The following is a 20,681-nucleotide window of genomic DNA, read 5'->3' on the forward strand; positions in this document are numbered from 1 at the left end:
AAAAAAACTAAGAAATCACATGTACATAAGTATTCACAGCCTTTGCCACGAAGCTCAAAATTGAGCTCAAGTGCATTATGTTTCCACTGATCATCCTTGAGATGTTCCTACAGCTTAATTGGAGTCCACCTGTGGTAAATTCAGTTGATTGGACATGATTTGGAAAGTCACACACCTGTCTATATATGGTCCCACACTTGACAGTGCATGCTTGAGCACAAACCAAGAAAGAAGTCAAAGGCAGAGCCGTAACTACGTGTGTGCCAAGGGGGCTTGGCACACAGCGCAGTTGCCCTGGGGGCGCACGGCCAGTGGCATGTAATGAGTCAAATTGACTCATTACATGCCGCCTCTAAGTCTCTGCGCCATGCGCCGCGCTGTGAAGCTAGAAGACATCAGCGCCGGAGGCAGCGGAGAAGGAGGAGGGAGGGGGAGCAGGGAGCCGCAGCAGCGCTATGTTATTGGTAGTAAGCGCCGCTGCAGCATCCCCCTCTCCTTCCGTATTGGCTGCCCGGCAGCCAATACAGAAGGAAAGGGGGATGCTGCAGCGGCGCTTACTACCAATAACATAGCGCTGCTGCGGCTCCCTGCTCCCCCTCCCTCCTCCTCCTTCTCATCCCACTGCCTGCACCGAGGGAGCAGCACGAGGAGCCTGTCAGCGGGGAGAAGGTAAGTATATTCCCCCCCCCCTCTCTCTCTCTCTCTCTGTCTCTCTCTCTCTGTCTCTCTCTCTCTCTCTCGGACACCGCCTGCCACAATGTGTAAAAAATGGGACTGGCTGCCGCAATGTGTAAAATGGGACTGGCTGCCGCAATGTGTAAAAAATGGGACTGGCTGCCGCAATGTGTAAAAAATGGGACTGGCTGCCGCAATGTGTAAAAAAGGGGGATGGCTGCCGCAATGTGTAAAATGGGACTGGCTGCCGCAATGTGTAAAAAAGGGGGATGGCTGCCGCAATGTGTAAAATGGGACTGGCTGCCACAATGTGTAAAATGGGACTGGCTGCCGCAATGTGTAAAAAATGGGACTGGCTGCCGCAATGTGTAAAATGGGACTGGCTGCAGCAATGTGTAAAATGGGGTCCTGGCTGCCGCAATGTGTAAAATGGGACTGGCTGCCGCAATGTGTAAAAAATGGGACTGGCTGCCGCAATGTGTAAAAAATGGGACTGGCTTCCGCAATGTGTAAAAAAGGGGGATGGCTGCCGCAATGTGTAAAATGGGACTGGCTGCCGCAATGTGTAAAAAAGGGGGATGGCTGCCGCAATGTGTAAAATGGGACTGGCTGCCGCAATGTGTAAAATGGGACTGGCTGCCGCAATGTGTAAAAAATGGGACTGGCTGCCGCAATGTGTAAAAAATGGGGCTGGCTGCCGCAATGTGTAAAATGGGACTGGCTGCAGCAATGTGTAAAATGGGGTCCTGGCTGCCGCAATGTGTAAAAAATGGGACTGGCTGCCGCAATGTGTAAAAAATGGGACTGGCTGCCGCAATGTGCAAAAAAGGGGGACTGGCTGCCGCAATGTGTAAAAAATGGGACTGGCTGCCGCAATGTGTAAAAAATGGTGACTGGCTGCCGCAATGTGTAAAATGGGGTCCTGGCTGCCGCAATGTGTAAAATGGGACTGGCTGCCGCAATGTGTAAAAAGGGTCTATCTGCCGCAATGTGTAAAATGGGACTGGCTGCCACAATGTGTAAAAAATGGGACTGGCTGCCGCAATGTGTAAAATGGGACTGGCTGCAGCAATGTGTAAAATGGGGTCCTGGCTGCCGCAATGTGTAAAATGGGACTGGCTGCCGCAATGTGTAAAAAATGGGACTGGCTGCCGCAATGTGTAAAAAAGGGGGACTGGCTGCCGCAATGTGTAAAATGGGACTGGCTGCCGCAATGTGTAATAAATGGGACTGGCTGCCGCAATGTGTAAAAAATGGTGACTGGCTGCCGCAATGTGTAAAATGGGGTCCTGGCTGCCGCAATGTGTAAAATGGGACTGGCTGCCGCAATGTGTAAAAAGGGTCTATCTGCCGCAATGTGTAAAAAGGGGGACTGGCTGCCGTAATGTGTAAAAAGGGGGACTGGCTGCCGCAATGTGTATAAAGGGGGACACCGTCTGCCGTAATGTGTAAAAACGGGGACGCTGTCTGCTGTAATTGTAAAAAAGGGACGCTGTCTGCCGCAATGTGTAAAAAGAAGGACCGGCTGCCGCAATGTGTTAAAAGGGAGACTGGCTGCCGCAATGTGTAAAAAGGGTCTATCTGCCGCAATGTGTAAAAAGGGGGACTGGCTGCCGCAATGTGTAAAAAAAGGGTCTATCTGCCACAATGTGTAAAAAGGGGGCCTGGCTGCCGCAATGTGTAAGAAAGGGTCCTGGCTGTCGCAATGTGTAAAAAGGGAGACTGGCTGCCGCAATGTGTAAAAAGGGGGACTGGCTGCCGCAAAGTGTAAAAAGGGGGACACTGTCTGCTGTAATGTATAAAAGGGGCTCTACCTGGTGTAGTGGCGCTACTGTGCAGCGTAATTTGAATAATGTAGACTACCGTGCACCGTAGTATGAATTGCTATTATTTTGTGGCCACGCCCCTTCCCCGTGAAGCCACGCCCCTAGATATTTTTTGCGCGCCTACGGCGCGCACTGCCCCTATCTTACATGGGGGGGGCGCCACTGTCGTTTCTTGCACACAGCGCTAAAATGCCTAGTTACGGCACTGGTCAAAGGAATTGTATGTAGACCTCTGAGACAGGATTGTCTCAAGGCACAAATCTGGGGAAGGGTACAGAATAATATCTGCTGCTTTGAAGGTCCGAATGAGCACAGTGGCCTCCATCATCCGTAAGTGGAAGAAGATCAGAACCACCAGGACTCTTTCTAGAGCTGTCCGGGCATCTAAACTGAGCGATCGAGGGAGAGCTACAGCATTTCTCTGTGGAGAGAGGAGAACCTTCCAGAAGGACAACCATCTCTGCAGAAATCCACCAATCAGGCCTGTATGGCAGAGTGGGCAGACGGAAGCCAATCCTTAGTAAAGAGCACATGGCAGCCCGCCTGGAGTTTAACAAAATGCACCTGAAGGACTCTCAGACAATGAGAAACAAAATTCTCTGGTCTGATGAGACAAAGATTGTACCCTTTGGTGTGAATGCCAGGCGTCATGTTTAGAGGAAACCAGGCACCGCTTATCACCAGGCCAATACCATCCCTACAGTGAAGCATGGTGGTGGCAGCATCATGATGTGGGGATGTTTTTCAGCGGCAGCAACTGGGAGACAAGTCAGGGTATAGGGAAAGATGAATGCAGCAATGTACAGAGACATCCTGGATTAAAACCTGCTCAAGAGTGCTCTTGACCTCTGACTGGGGCGACGATTCATCTTTCAGCAGGACAACGACCCTAAGCACACAGCCAAGATCTCAAAGGAGTGGCTTCAGGACAACTCTGTGAATGTCCTTGAGTGGCCCAGCCAGAACCTAGACTTGAATCCGATTGAACATCTCTGGAGAGATCTGAAAATGGCTGTGCACTGATGCTTCCCATCCAACCTGATGGAGCTTGAGAGGTGCTGCAAAGAGGAATGGGCGAAACTGCCCAAAGATAGGTGTGCCAAGCTTGTGGATATCATATTCAAAAAGACTTGAGAATGTAATTGCTGCCAAAGGTGCATCACCAAAGTATTGAGCAAAGGCTGTGAATACTTATGTACATGTGATTTCTTAGTTTTTTATTTTTAATAAATTTGCAAAAAGCTCAAAAAAACTTTTTTCACGTCATTATGGGGTGTTGTGTGTAGAAATTTGAGGGAAAAAATTAAATTATTCCAGTTTGGAATAAGGCTGTAACATAAAAAATTGTGGGAAAAGTGAAGCGCTGTGAATACTTTCTGGATGCATTGTATATAAAAAAAATACTACATACATCAATTGTCCTTGAATTTCTTGGTCTTCCTCCTAACTTCTTTTCTTTTTCCCTTCTACTGTTTATGTTTTAGGTTCTCCGAAGGATCAGAAACATCACATACACAACTCTGTGGCAAATGTAATTTGCTCTGTCCTGTTTGGGAAACGATTTGACTATGAAGATGAAGAATTTAAAAATCTTGTGCGCTACTCCTTGGACTGCTTCAGAATCATGAGTAATCCCTGGGGGCTGGTATGTATTCAAATGTCAAAAATAAAATTTTAAATATTTAACATGACAAAAATAGTCTCAAATTTAATTCCCAATATATTAACTGTACACCCTCACCACAGTATTTTAAACTAGAGATGTGCGGTTTGCTTTTTTCCAAAAACTGAATACCCCTGAACTTGGAGATTCTGAGTGAATCCGAACCATGACTCAGTTTTTCCTTTCGGGCTCAGATTTCAAAACGAGGCAAAATGGCATCTTCATGACATCAGATCTTGCATGTTTTGGATTCAATCAAAGTCCCTCCCTCGTGGTTCAGGCACCATTTCACATAGGATGCTGGAGAGTTAGGGTGTGGGCAGCAGTATGACTGTGATTACGAGCTGTGGGATACTGTGTCAGACTCTGTGCCATCATCATCATCATCATCAGTGAACTAGGGCTGTGGGCTACAGTACCGTCTGAGACTGTGTCAGTGTCTGTCATCAGTGAAGGGCTGTGGGCTGTGGCGTGACTGTGGCAGTGTTAGGCAAATTATCATTCTAAAAATATAGAATAAAATGTTCAGTAGGTGCCACCATTACTAATAGTGATGTGTGTCAATAAACAGTCAATAGAAAAGCAAGAGCAGCCAGCCAGTACTATTGGGTTGCCAACATGGGTTGATTTGGGTTGCCAACATGCCATACATCCAGGGCCGGTTCCGGGGCTTCTTGCGCCCCGGGCGGCATTAGGGGGTGTGGCTTCATACAGGGGGCGTGGTCAGTTACGCCCCCTGTATTGTAGTAGGATGTGCGGTGCGCTATGACGTCATCACGCACCGCACAGCAAAGGTCCTCTCCACGAAGGAAAACTAGACGCTAAGCGTCTAGTTCCCTTCATGGAGAGGACCTTTGCTGTGCGGTGCGCGATGACGTCAACGCGCACCACACATTATTACAGTAAAGGTCCTCTCCTCGAAGGGAAACTAGATGCGTAGCGTCTAGTTTCCCTTCACAACGGGCAGCCGACGAAGGGAAACTAGACTCGTAGCGTCTAGTTTCCCTTCACAGCGGGCAGGGGGACAGCGGGCAGCGGCAGCGGGGGGCACAGCAGCAACGGATCTTACCATGGTCCGGCGCCCTCCGGATGGTGCCGGCGCCCTCCGGAAGGCGGCGCACCGGGCAAAAGTCCTGCTTGCCCATGGCAAGATCCGCTACTGCATACATCACACGCAGTGGCAAGGAAAGGCTCAGTCTATGGCCTTTGTTTGCAGGTGGTGGTCCTGCTAGTGCTACTACTATTTCATGCACTAGAAGAATGCCTATTGCAGAATCTGGGTCCAAATACAGTCAGCCATCATCTTCTGTAACCTTATTTGATGATAATGCAACACCTTCTCGCTAGTCTAGTAGAGCTGTAACCTTTAAAACAGACAAATCAGTGCCCAAAAGAACAGAAGTACATTAAGGTTGAAGAAAAAACTGTGTGTTCACAAATCCCTAAGGAAAGTTTAGGGGTGACCACGTTAGCTACAGATGGATCCCACATTAGCTACAGTACGTATAAGTCTGACTTTTCTTACACTGTTCTTATAGAGAAGCCTCCGTCCACCATTTCTGCACCCTTTACAAATGTGGGGATGAGCAGTACAAGTAAAGATGGGGATATATAAATTAAGGATGCCACTGTGGAAGTGCAAAAGGATGAGCAGGATATTTGTGTATCTGACTGACGCTGCTGAAGATATTGAGTATGTTCATGGTGAGAATGTTGTTTCTGTCTAAGAAATTCAGCCACCAGTGGCAACAGTTCTTGCCCATCATAAAAAGAAAATGTGTGGAATTATTTTTACCCAAATCCTGACATTTGTGGAAGCCTCTGCACCATTTGTGAGGACAATGTTACTAGAAGTAGATACATTATCCATATAGGCACCTGCTCTTTGTTATGTAATTTGCGGTTAGTTCATGCAAGTTATTTTTTAAAATCTGAAAAAAATCCTGTAAAATAATAACAAGGTGTCCAGCAACAGTTTCCAGCAGTGTGAAGATATAAGGTTCCAAATCACTCAGGCACGGTGGTAGATGAAAACCAACAGTGGTTTATTGAACTGAATGGGTTATAAACAGTTCAGCACACTTCAGTAATCCAATTCCACGTGACAATTCCCACCCCAAACTCCTGACAGAACATTACTTCTTAGTCAAGAAGCATAGAATCTCTCTTCAGCTCTCTGGTTAGCTCTGCTTATACCCCCAGAAGCTTCATATTGCAGGGGTGTGTATGATTTCTTTATCTTAGGATCTTACAGCATTTTCTTACAATGCATTATCTAATCAAGATGATTACATCAGTCAGTGAGCCACCCTGCCTGGTCAGCTCACTGTTGGACAATAGGGAGTAAACAAGAAGGGACAATGTTACCTTATATGACTCACCCTTTAAGCCACCCTGTCTGGTCCTTTGAGTGTCCACTGTGGTGTTAGTAAACAATAGGAAACCAGGTCTAACATGAATACATTAACTAAAGTGTAATAGATAACAACACAATTGCAGATATTAACAATATTAAGGCTGATTTAAGCACAATCTGGGGGTGAGCAGGGACATGCTATGGGGATAAAAAGTACATATTTGACATGGGAAATGATGCAAAACAATATTAATTGTCACTGACCTCTCATTTCATCACATTCCTCTCCCACTTTTTTGACCCAATGTCCTGGTAAGTTGTAGATACAGTCTTCAATGTCCAAGAGAGTCTGTTGGGACAATCCAGTAAGACTTTCCTTGGGTTTGCTGAGAGGGTAATCAGCTGTTTGTTGTATCACCAAATCAACAGTTCCTGTTTCCATGGTGCCCTCATGTATTGATTGGAGATTCCTCGGTCTGTTCAGTGTCAATGTTTTGCTGAAAGCTGCTTAAAGTTCCATTAGCAGCCAACATTGCAGAATGGGTGGGAGACTTCACCGGCTTGTCCGATTGGAATCCCAGTCCTGAGCCGCCAGTTTTGGTTTATCATTCTTTGCTCTGTGGAAAGTCGCCATCCCATACACAAGTAACTATCCCTCTTTCGCTTATACCAGCTAGGTGCTGTCATTCTATCACTAGATGTGTTGGTGGCCATCTGTCTCTTCTGCCACTATCTTCCTGCCATCCCTCTCTTTCTAGCTGAGTCAACCTCCCCAGCCTGCTTCCTTCTCCAGGACTGCCATCTGCGGGTATACTGTGGTCTATTCTCACTGGCAAGCAGTCATTTACTTTTCTCTCCCTCCGCTGTCTACCAATCTCCTGTGGCTTTCCAGCTTCTACATAGTCATGTCCTTTCCTCTGCTGACAGGCTACACACCCAGATATGTAGAGTTTTGCATCCGTGTCAGGTAGGTCTGGTTCGCTAGTACTCATTGCCAAAAGTGCAGGGGCTGTGGTGACCGATTCATCCAGGACACCCATTGTTTCTGTGAAGTGTCAGAAGTGCTGGAAGTTCCTGCTTTGGTAGCACAGGCCTGGCTGTGAGTGACAACTTCCACAAAGTAACTAGCCAACTCTTGGCTTAAGTCGTTACATAAAATCACAGAGGCTGGTAATCCCTCCAGCAAGCTCGCTTACACCTCCCCCGAACCCTGGCCCCAATCCAAATGAACTCGAGCCATGGGTTTAACCATCATCTGGCCTCCTGCCATCGAAATTTTGATTTTGTGTTTTTTTTAGCCATTGATCCGGTGGAACTGAAATGGACCGAACCAGGGTAATAGAGGCGCCTGAGTCCTGGAGGCCCTGTAGGTTCTGGCCATTAAATCTGATGGGCTGTAGGTGAACCTCCATATTTGCTAGGGAAGCCTTCCCGAGTACCGCCCCTACCTCTACCTGATAAACTACTTCCTCTGCCTCTGGCACATCGGGATAGTAGTACCCCTCCCCATCCTCAACTGATGTCTCCTGACACACTGCCACTCGGGGGAAGGCTGTTCTCGCTCCCAACAATGGCCTTCTTTCTTGTGGGCAATCTCTCTGTATGTGCCCTGGCTGTTGACAAATGTAACACCTTTTGGAGTCAGAAAGCCTTGGACTACGGGGTCTGGGTGCACTAGGGTGTGTGGCTAGGGCACGGGGTGACATTGGACATGTTGTAGCCAAGGGTGTATCTCGATCAGTTGGGGGCATTCGGACAGGCACCCATTCTCCTCTGCTAGTGCCCCTCCATCAGGGACGGTTAGCCAGAAATTCATCCGCCAGTGCTGCTGCTGCTTCTGGGTTTATGGGGTTTCTGTCCACCACCCACTCTCGGACTTCTGGAGCCATTTTGTTCATTAATTGCTCCAATATGAAGAGATTTGTAATGTCCTTTGCAGTTGTGGCTTGCTTCCCTTCTAGCCAGTCGATCACAGTTCCTTTGCAATACACTACTAAATTCTGTGTACGAAGAATATCCACTTTTTGCCATGGATCGGAACTTAGGGGGTAATTCCGACCTGATCGCTCGCTAGCGTTTTTTGCAGCACTGCGATCAGGTCAGAACTGCGCATGCGTATGCGCGTCGCACAGGTACAAAGAGGATCGCAGTTCAGTGATGGGTTTGTGAGGCGATTGCAAGGAGATTGACAGGAAGAAGCCATTTGTGGGTGGCAACTGACCGTTTTCTGGGAGTGGTTGGAAAAATGCAGGTGTGTCCAAGTGTTTGCAGGGAGGGTTCCTGACGTCAATTCCGGTCCTGGACAGGCTGAAGTGTTCTCAGCGGCTGAGTGAGTCCTGGGCTGCGCAGAGACTGCACAAGATCTGTTTGTACAGCTCTGCTACATATGCGTTCGCACACTTGCAAAGCGAAAATACACTCCCCTGTGGTGGCGACTATCTGTTCACAGCAGTGCAAAAACCCTAGCGAGCAATCAGGTCTGAATTAGGCCCTTAGTGTGATAGTGTCTTCCTTGCTCTGGGTTCAGGGCATGGTATGATTCCTGAGCTCGACCCATCAAACTAGGCACTAAATATTTTGACCACTCCCTCCCAGGTATATCATGTATATTCATTGTGGACTCAAATACCTGAAGGTGCGTGTCAATATCCGTGGCCGATTCCACAAAGCACGGTACATTGTTGTAGACTAGTCGCAGCGTCTGTCTTTCTTCCCACACTGGTGCTGATGCCATCGATGGTACTATGGCATGTCTCCCCAGTGCCTCTCCCAATGCTTCTGCCCTCTCATGTGCGGCAGCTCCTGGTCCCAGGATGTCGAGCCAAATCTTCAGCTGTTCCATGTTGCTGACAGATAACTGCAGCTGCAGGGGTGGCCATTGCCCTGGTTCCATTACTAGTCCCCTCCACTGGGTCCTGGCCCATATCCTCCTCTTCCTCCTCTCCAGCAGAGTGTTCTAAGTCCCATTGCACCAATTTTTTGATTAGAGACCCCTTGGTATCCACTGCATTGATTAAAATTTCTCTTACGTCCTAATTGATACTGGAGTCTTGTACTTTAGTACCATGGGTATAGATCGGGTCCACTGGAGCCTGGCACTTTAAAAACCTGTAGTGTGTGTATGTGTGTGCTGGCTCCTCCCCTCTATGCCCCTCCTACCAGACTCAGTTTAGAAAAATGTGTCCAAGGAGCCGGGTGCAGTTCTCTGGAGCTTCAGGGAGTTTTCCTTTATTTTTATTTTAGTTTGTTATTTTCAGGTAGCCCTGGTTGGCAACAAGGCTACCTGCTTCGTGGAACTTAGAGGGGGGACTAAACCAACCTCCTGAGGGTTAATGGTTCGTAATCCCAGCTGACAGGACACTAAGCTCCTGAGGTACTGATCACACATCATTAGTATGTGTGCCCACACCAGCAGCTAGCCACCACCCTCTTACAGATGCCAAAGATCCAGGTGCGGTGAGTGTTACACCAGGGTCCCGGATAGCGGGTACCTGCTGTAGTTTTGGTGGCATGTCACTCGGCGGTCACGGGCCACGAGCTGCGTTGCCTTCCATGGAAAAAACTGGCTCTGAGCTGAATGCCCCGCAGTGCTCACTGTCATCTAAGGCTTTGTGTGTACTGTTTTTGCATATTTGATCAGTTGTTAACGTGGCCAGTATAATAAATTTACAGGGACCGCATGCCACTGCAGGGGGTGGGGCTTCCCGGAGCGGGACCAGAGGCGGGAAGGTGCCATTTCCTGCTGCTGCGGATCATCAAGGCTGCATGCATGCTGCTTCTCCAGAGACCCACGCTGTTACAGATTCTGTACTGGTACCAGAGGGTCATAGAAGGGGGGGGGGGGAGCACGCCAGCGCTAGCGCCGCTACACTGCTATCAGGTCATACACATATTTTACACATTGGGCTGCTGTGTTCTGTGTGCTGGTGTCCGCTCCTCAGTGTCACTCCAGGGGCTCTATAGGGTGTGTGTGGAGGTGTTGGTCAGTGGGCTGTGCTGTATTACAGTGGTATAAAAAGAAAATCATATATCCCGCACAGAACATAAACAGATTGGTAGAAAATATATGAACCAGCTATTATAGGAAATTTCTTACATTAATTTAGTATCAAAGCTGGAGGTGCTCCACGGAACTGAATATCACATACTCTAATACCGAAAACCCAGAGACGGATTTACAAGGAAAAGAAAGTTCCTTTGTGGAGCACTCTTTTAAATGTATAATTAGTAAATAATTTTATTAGAACATAACTTTTATTCACTCTTATTCATAAAAACTTTCTAGATATAATCATACAATACAAAATGCAAAAAATGACAAAATACAAAAATGACATATATACGCTCACCAAAATAATAATGGCGGTGGTGGTATTATAAAGCATCAATTGGTCAAATACCTATAACACATCAATACACCAATTATTCAACTTAATTTATAAAGCTTTAAATGCTGTTTCATAATCATCTCCAGCTAACGATAACCTTGAGATTGGTCTAGGCGATTTTCTCATATGGTTCCTTCATATGCTAACTGTTAATAACATGCATGAAATTTCGAACAATAGACCGCAGATACTGCTTTGAAAAATGCTATCATAATTTGATAATTTGATATGCAAACTGACCATAGGTCTATGTTACTGCTTGTTTCTTATAAGAGTTTGTTGTAATAGCATAACCAAATGTCCTCTCTCTGTGCCCTCTCCCTTAATAACTGTCAAGTGCAAATTACAAAGTACACATATTGGATAGAAAGGAACAGCGTGAAGATATGCCACCCCTTCTACTGCCGCCGTCTTCTGTGAGCGGACGGGGGTGAGAGCGGGACCAGCAAACGCTGTTCACGATGGAGAGATACAGTGATACGCCCTATCTCCTCCGTTTGTGGTGTTAGATGGTCCTGGTAACACTGGGCATTGCAGGAGCCAAATTCGCCACCGGGAGGAGGGCAGACACCGAAATTTAAGGGACAGATACTCAAATCACATATTTATTGCTGGGCTATTGAATAGTCTAATAACAATAATATATTAACTTCTTTCCTGACCGACCACAATGAAAGTGTCTAAATTATATTCCAGACGTAGTATCATGTTATTAGGTATCAAAGAATATGAAATTCACTGTAGTGCGTATGATACATATAAAGAATAAATAACAGCGTGTCCCTGGCAATTTTTAATTAGGATACTTGACAGATAGATTGAAAATTAGGGACAGCGTGAGAATCTGCAGCCCTTTCTACTGCCTCCGTCTTCTGTGAGCGGATGGAGGTGAGAGCGGAGCTTGCAGGCACGCTGGCCGGAGAGAAAGGTGCAGTGTGCGACCCTGCTCCCGTATGCGGTGTTAGGTGGCCCTGGTTACTGATTGCATTGCAGGGACCAAAATGCGCCGCCGGGAGAGGAGAGGACACCTGAAGGACAGGTTACCTGACTCGGTTGGCTGGAGGGTGTAGATGTGTGCAGACTGTTCCCCCTGCAGCGGGGAATCAGCAAACGGCCAGAACGCGTTTCACCACGGAGGGCTTAATCACCTGTGAGCCTGACCGGAGTCAGGAAATGTGTCAGTATTTAAAAAAGGTTGACCCAATCCTAGAGCGTGGACTAATTGCTCGGTAATTGATTGCCATATTGGCTGAGAGTTTTAACCCGATAATACAGGCAGCGAGATTCTGTTTGCGACATTGCCCAACTAGACATGAGATAAAGGAAAGAAACAAATACACCTGATAATCCTGATATTATTATTGATAATATCCCATCATATATACATTGGTAACAGTATACTCTCAATTAAATATACATTCAGAAAAATGTTTATTATGCTTTCAAAAAAGTTATTGAGATTACATTCTAAATAAAGGGGGGGGGGAAGGGGGGAGGAGGAGAAAAGAAAAGAAATCAGAGTTCTATAAAGTGAAAACATCAGGATACTTGATTGGATTATCCATCCCATGGTGATAATATACTGGCCACTTAGGTGGAAATGTGAATTTGTATACTATTAGGCTAAAGAAAGAAAAAAAAGAAAAAGAAAAGAAAGGGGGCAGTGGGGGTGAGTGGAGCGAGGGGGGGGGGAAGGGGGAAAGGGGGGGAAAAAGGGGGGGGAAAGGAATGTTTCTCTCGGTATTAGTGTGGGTGAGTCTTCAGTGGTTTACTAAAGAAAGAGGGGAAAGAGGGGAAAAGATTGTATAGAAAAATGTTGGGTGTAAAGTCAAGTGACAATTTAATGAGGGGGGACCGAAGGTTAGGGAAAAGCGGCGATGAAGATAAAGCCCCATGTAGTGAACAAAATACACTTATTAAAAACAAAGAGGTGCATTTAGCAACTATTATGTAAAAAGTGTGAACCTGTGGAAGAAAGGGGAGGGGGAAAGAATGAAGGGAAAAAAGGGAGAAGGGGGGGAAAGAAGCATTTGGAAAGAGGGGAAATAGGGAAAAATATAGGCTAACATTGTGTCAATATGCACCTGTGAGTGATAATATGTAATAAATATATACATATATATATATACATGCATTTGTACATACATATATACATACATATATATACATACATACATGTGTGTGTATGTGTACACACACATATATGCAATGTGCATATATATATGTTAGTGTGAAGTGTATGTTGCTAGAAGTGTATGTTAGGGATAGTGAAAGGTGCCAATTGCACCTTATATATTATGTGAAGGAAGTGTGCAAGTGTACAAATCCATAAGAAATGAGATCTAATACTGTCCACTCAGATACTGTAATACAAAATGAGTGACTAGAGTCATTAATATCTAAAAGGAGGTCTTCAAAAAATGAATATATATGTAATGTGATGGCTTTCTATCCTGCTGTAAATTCGTAAAGCCCCAAAAGGGCACGGCCAAAACCTAAGGCTAACGAGCTTGATGAGAGAGATATGATCAAGAGATATAGTGTAGCTATTTTAATGTCTACATCTACGTGGAAAGATATTGAAAGGATGTTGAAAATCCTACATTCATTAGACCATCCGGTCCCTAATTAGTTGAAGGGATCCTTAGGGAGAAGCCTTGGCCTACGAGTCTGTGGTCCGTTATGTCTTTTGAAGAGTTAAACTTTCAAAGGAAGATATTATAATTGATGGATTCATTGAGACCATCTGGTCCCAGGGTACCTAACATGAAAGTCCACTTGCTCTCTTTTTGGAGAAGCATTTTAGTCATATCTCCACCCCTAATGTTAGGTTTGATCTTATCCACACAGAATACTTTCATTCTGTGTGAGGGATTATGGTGGAAATATTTGGCCACGGATGTAATCTGTTTCATGTTCCCCAGATCTCTCGCCGCGTTCCTGATGGACCCGCAGTGTTCCAAAATTCGCAGTTTTAACATCCTTGTTGTCATGCCTATGTATCTTTTACCACAAGTGCACAGAATACAGTAGATCACATTGGTCGTGGTACAATTGCAGAAGAATCTAATTTTGTGTTTTGTACCATATTTATCTGTTATCTCTTTAACTGGGTCCATATATTGGCAGGCCTTACAAGCCCCACATGGATAAGTTCCGCATGTTGATATATGTTTAGGCGTCTTAGAGACATAATGACTCTGAACCAGAATATCCCTAAGATTGGGAGATCTTCTCCAGCTCATGGAGACTGAATCCTCAATCTCCATGGCTATGTCTGGATCTGTTTGTAATACATGCCAGTGTTTTTGTATGGCTGCTTTCAGTTCTCTCCAATCGCTACAAAAGTCGCCCACAAATCGAATAGTACCTGAATCCTTACTCTTTTTCTCTTGAAAAATGAGAGTTCCTCTGTCAACCTTCATAAGTGAGGTTCTGGCTTTTTTGATTAGCCTATGGCTATATCCTCTTTCTCGCAGACGAGTAGTGAGTTCTTTGCTCTGCTCTAAAAATTCTTGCTTATCCGAGCAGTTACGTTTCAATCTTAAGAACTCACCCTTAGGAATGTTGTTAATAGTGGGTGGGAAATGTGAGCTTGAATTGTGCAAGACACTATTCGTGGCGGTTTTTTTTACGATATAGCTTAGTTGCAAGAGTATTGCCAGTACTTCGATAAATCTGCAGATCCAGAAAAGAGATATTGTCTCTACTGTGTTCTGAGGTACACTTGAGATTTAGATTGTTGGTATTCAATTTATTAATGAAAGTCCCAAGGAGTTCTTCCGATCCATCCCATATAAGGAGGATATCATCTATGTAGCGAATCCACAAGCTGACATGTTTGGTAATTGCTTCATTATCATCTGAAAAGACTTCCTCCCTCTCCCACCACCCTAGGAAGAGGTTGGCATATGTGGGCGCACAGGCTGCCCCCATAGCCGTCCCTCTTACCTGCAGGTAGTGGCGATCGTTGAATACAAAATAATTTCGACTGAGGACAAATTGTAGGAGTTTGAGAATGAAGAAATGAAAATCACTCATACCTTCCATCTCCAGAAAATATCTGGTTGCTTTTACTCCCAAATCATGGGATATGCAGGTGTATAAGGACTCTATGTCCATACTAACCAATATTTGGTCATCCTCTAATTTTACATCGTGGAGTCTCTTCAATACATCTGCAGTGTCTTTCACATAGGAAGGTAAGGTGGTGACGAAATGTCTTAGATGTGTATCAATAAAGATACTTGCCTTCTCTAGGAGGCCTCCCATCCCCGAGACAATGGGTCTTCCAGGTGGTTTATTAAGGTTTTTATGAACCTTGGGGAGGAGATAAAACGTGGCAGTTTTTGGGTTTTCAGTGAGTAAGAATTGAAATTCCTCCTTCATGATAACTCCATCTTGATATGCCTCTGTGATCAATTTAGTGTATATCTCCTGAAAATCAGCAGTGGGATTTGAGAACAATCTTTTATAGCAATTAGGGTTCCCAAGTTGTGACAGGGCTTCCAGTACATACATGTCCTTTGGCCATATTACGATGTTGCCACCCTTATCTGATGGTTTTATAATAACATCGTCCCATTTCTGAATCTCGTTCATAGCTGTTTTTTCTGCTACGGTAATGTTGGATGGTTTTTTCCTATATTTGTTCTTTCTATATATCGTATCAAATTCTTTCGTAACAAGATTCAGAAAAACTCGTATCTCAGGGCTGATATGGTCTGATGGAGAGAAGTTAGATCTATTCTTACAGAGGGGCCTCCTCTGTTGATCTATGGGATCCTGGTTAGTATCTCTTCCTGACAATTCTTCCAGGATAGTTAGGGTGGCTATATCTTGTGTATCAAAGATTTGATCCGTGCTGTCCCATGACTGGTATTTGTCCTTAGAGGGGTCAGATTGGGCCTGTCCATCCTTCCTATTTTTATTATGTGATGAAAAGAATTTAGTTAATAGGAGTTTGCGACCAAATAATTGTAAATTGGTCTCCCATTCAAAACGGTTGAAAGATTTGGAGGGCGAGAAAGACAATCCTTTTTTCAGAAGTTTTATCTGGTCATCTGTCAGAATATGTTGAGACAGATTGATGATATTGAGGCTGTCTTGTAACTCTAGTTGTTCTTGTTCCTGCGTGTTGGGTAACGCGCTGGTGACTGTGACTCCCATCTTACGCGTTCCTTTGTTCTTCTTCCCCCCCCCCCGCCTCGTTTTTCTTTTGGTGGACGTCCTCTTGGCGCTCTGGTCACCTCTAAAAAAGATTGTCGATTTTCAAAATCCCCCCTGTATGTCTGGATGTTGGTAGCCGTCCCTTCCTCATTCTCTGAAGATTCAACTTCCGATGAACTATATTGATTGGTTCTTTCCATATTATGAGGTCTAACCTGTGTTTTTTTCCATCTATAAATATTGCATGCAGCAAAATCTCTTTTGTCTCTCATAAATTTGGTCTTTTTCCGTTCTATGATTAAAGCTTCATATGTCTCTAGCTCTTTTTTATTGTTTTCAAAGGTTTTCTGGAATCTGTTGTCTGTCTCCCAGATCTCAAGTTTCTTGCCCAAATTACTAATTTCCTTCTCACATTCATCTAAAACTAGATGATTGTGTTTAGTAAGTATTCCAATAAGTTCCAGAGAACATTTGGTAAGGGTATTTTCCCAGTCAGCCTTTAAATTGTCGGTGGCTAGTTCAAATGCTGGGAATGTCTTCGGTCTTAAGCCCCTAGGAACTATTTTTTGTCTCAAATAGTTCTCCAAACTGGTTAAATCCCAGTTTGTCCTTATTTGTCTCTGAAGTAGACGTTTTAATTTAAGGAGATCTTCTTCCCAGTTCTGCTCGGGTTCAGGTAAGGAGGAGGAAGTTGGAAAAATTCCCTCCAAATCCTCTGTTTTACGTTTGGTACTCAACTCAGATAATAATTTAAAGTTAGACATTTTATGGATGAGTACCAAGTTGTTTCTATTAACCTTAATTTATGTACTGACACTAAGAGAGATTTAACTGGGTATAACTTTCCCCGTTATAGAAACAGGGTTGGTATACCCAAAACTGCATAAATTTTGTTCGTGCAGGGATGGAAACTGAGTATCCTCAGAAAAAACATTGATATAAAAAGAAAATCATATATCCCGCACAGAACATAAACAGATTGGTAGAAAATATATGAACCAGCTATTATAGGAAATTTCTTACATTAATTTAGTATCAAAGCTGGAGGTGCTCCACGGAACTGAATATCACATACTCTAATACCGAAAACCCAGAGACGGATTTACAAGGAAAAGAAAGTTCCTTTGTGGAGCACTCTTTTAAATGTATAATTAGTAAATAATTTTATTAAAACATAACTTTTATTCACTCTTATTCATAAAAACTTTCTAGATATAATCATACAATACAAAATGCAAAAAATGACAAAATACAAAAATGACATATATACGCTCACCAAAATAATAATGGCGGTGGTGGTATTATAAAGCATCAATTGGTCAAATACCTATAACACATCAATACACCAATTATTCAACTTAATTTATAAAGCTTTAAATGCTGTTTCATAATCATCTCCAGCTAACGATAACCTTGAGATTGGTCTAGGCGATTTTCTCATATGGTTCCTTCATATGCTAACTGTTAATAACATGCATGAAATTTCGAACAATAGACCGCAGATACTGCTTTGAAAAATGCTATCATAATTTGATAATTTGATATGCAAACTGACCATAGGTCTATGTTACTGCTTGTTTCTTATAAGAGTTTGTTGTAATAGCATAACCAAATGTCTTCTCTCTGTGCCCTCTCCCTTAATAACTGTCAAGTGCAAATTACAAAGTACACATATTGGATAGAAAGGAACAGCGTGAAGATATGCCACCCCTTCTACTGCCGCCGTCTTCTGTGAGCGGACGGGGGTGAGAGCGGGACCAGCAAACGCTGTTCACGATGGAGAGATACAGTGATACGCCCTATCTCCTCCGTTTGTGGTGTTAGATGGTCCTGGTAACACTGGGCATTGCAGGAGCCAAATTCGCCACCGGGAGGAGGGCAGACACCGAAATTTAAGGGACAGATACTCAAATCACATATTTATTGCTGGGCTATTGAATAGTCTAATAACAATAATATATTAACTTCTTTCCTGACCGACCACAATGAAAGTGTCTAAATTATATTCCAGACGTAGTATCATGTTATTAGGTATCAAAGAATATGAAATTCACTGTAGTGCCTAACTGCCTATGATACATATAAAGAATAAATAACAGCGTGTCCCTGTCAATTTTTAATTAGGATACTTGACAGATAGATTGAAAATTAGGGACAGCGTGAGAATCTGCAGCCCTTTCTACTGCCTCCGTCTTCTGTGAGCGGATGGAGGTGAGAGCGGAGCTTGCAGGCACGCTGGCCGGAGAGAAAGGTGCAGTGTGCGACCCTGCTCCCGTATGCGGTGTTAGGTGGCCCTGGTTACTGATTGCATTGCAGGGACCAAAATGCGCCGCCGGGAGAGGAGAGGACACCTGAAGGACAGGTTACCTGACTCGGTTGGCTGGAGGGTGTAGATGTGTGCAGACTGTTCCCCCTGCAGCGGGGAATCAGCAAACGGCCAGAACACGTTTCACCACGGAGGGCTTAATCACCTGTGAGCCTGACCGGAGTCAGGAAATGTGTCAGTATTTAAAAAAGGTTGAACCAATCCTAGAGCGTGGACTAATTGCTCGGTAATTGATTGCCATATTGGCTGAGAGTTTTAACCCGATAATACAGGCAGCGAGATTCTGTTTGCGACATTGCCCAACTAGACATGAGATAAAGGAAAGAAACAAATACACCTGATAATCCTGATATTATTATTGATAATATCCCATCATATATACATTGGTAACAGTATACTCTCAATTAAATATACATTCAGAAAAATGTTTATTATGCATTCAAAAAAGTTATTGAGATTACATTCTAAATAAAGGGGGGGGAAGGGGGGAGGAGGAGAAAAGAAAAGAAATCAGAGTTCTATAAAGTGAAAACATCAGGATACTTGATTGGATTATCCATCCCATGGTGATAATATACTGGCCACTTAGGTGGAAATGTGAATTTGTATACTATTAGGCTAAAGAAAGAAAAAAAAGAAAAAGAAAAGAAAGGGGGCAGTGGGGGTGAGTGGAGCGAGGGGGGGGGGAAGGGGAAAAGGGGGGGGAAAGGAATGTTTCTCTCGGTGTTAGTGTGGGTGAGTCTTCGGTGGTTTACTAAAGAAAGAGGGGAAAGAGGGGAAAAGATTGTATAGAAAAATGTTGGGTGTAAAGTCAAGTGACAATTTAATGAGGGGGGACCGAAGGTTAGGGAAAAGCGGCGATGAAGATAAAGCCCCATGTAGTGAACAAAATACACTTATTAAAAACAAAGAGGTGCATTTAGCAACTATTATGTAAAAAGTGTGAACCTGTGGAAGAAAGGGGAGGGGGAAAGAATGAAGGAAAAAAGGGAGAAGGGGGGGAAAGAAGCATTTGGAAAGAGGGGAAATAGGGAAAAATATAGGCTAACATTGTGTCAATTTGCACCTGTGAGTGATAATATGTAATAAATATATACATATATATATACATGCATTTGTACATACATATATACATACATATATATACATACATACATGTGTGTATGTGTACACACACATATATGCAATGTGCATATATATATATGTTAGTGGGAAGTGTATGTTGCTAGAAGTGTATGTTAGGGATAGTGAAAGGTGCCAATTGCACCTTATATATTATGTGAAGGAAGTGTGCAAGTGTACAAATCCATAAGAAATGAGATCTAATACTGTCCACTCAGATACTGTAATACAAAATGAGTGACTAGAGTCATTAATATCTAAAAGGAGGTCTTCAAAAAATGAATATATATGTAATGTGATGGCTTTCTATCCTGCTGTAAATTCGTAAAGCCCCAAAAGGGCACGGCCAAAACCTAAGGCTAACGAGCTTGATGAGAGAGATATGATCAAGAGATATAGTGTAGCTATTTTAATGTCTACATCTACGTGGAAAGATATTGAAAGGATGTTGAAAATCCTACATTTATTAGACCATCCGGTCCCTAATTAGTTGAAGGGATCCTTAGGGAGAAGCCTTGGCCTACGAGTCTGTGGTCCGTTATGTCTTTTGAAGAGTTAAACTTTCAAAGGAAGATATTATAATTGATGGATTCATTGAGACCATCTGGTCCCAGGGTACCTAACATGAAAGTCCACTTGCTCTCTTTTTGGAGAAGCATTTTAGTCATATCTCCACCCCTAATGTTAGGTTTGATCTTATCCACACAGAATACTTTCATTCTGTGTGAGGGATTATGGTGGAAATGTTTGGCCACGGATGTAATCTGTTTCATGTTCCCCAGATCTCTCGCCGCGTTCCTGATGGACCCGCAGTGTTCCAAAATTCGCAGTTTTAACATCCTTGTTGTCATGCCTATGTATCTTTTACCACAAGTGCACAGAATACAGTAGATCACATTGGTCGTGGTACAATTGCAGAAGAATCTAATTTTGTGTTTTGTACCATATTTATCTGTTATCTCTTTAACTGGGTCCATATATTGGCAGGCCTTACAAGCCCCACATGGATAAGTTCCGCATGTTGATATATGTTTAGGCGTCTTAGAGACATAATGACTCTTAACCAGAATATCCCTAAGATTGGGAGATCTTCTCCAGCTCATGGAGACTGAATCCTCAATCTCCATGGCTATGTCTGGATCTGTTTGTAATACAT

At 43.9% G+C, this 20,681-nt stretch overlaps 1 protein-coding gene across 1 annotated transcript in view; it reads left to right on the forward strand.

Annotated features, from left to right (window-relative positions):
- The window catches only part of LOC134949243 (cytochrome P450 2F2-like), a 207,246-nt gene that overhangs the window by 104,613 nt on the left and 81,952 nt on the right, over positions 1 to 20,681 (forward strand). The window contains exon 5 of the mRNA XM_063937719.1: positions 3,986 to 4,146. Coding sequence (XP_063793789.1) covers positions 3,986 to 4,146 — 161 coding nt within the window. The remainder of the gene's footprint in view (positions 1 to 3,985; positions 4,147 to 20,681) is intronic.

Source organism: Pseudophryne corroboree, chromosome 8 (assembly GCF_028390025.1).
Source record: "Pseudophryne corroboree isolate aPseCor3 chromosome 8, aPseCor3.hap2, whole genome shotgun sequence".
NCBI classification, from domain to species: domain Eukaryota; kingdom Metazoa; phylum Chordata; class Amphibia; order Anura; family Myobatrachidae; genus Pseudophryne; species Pseudophryne corroboree.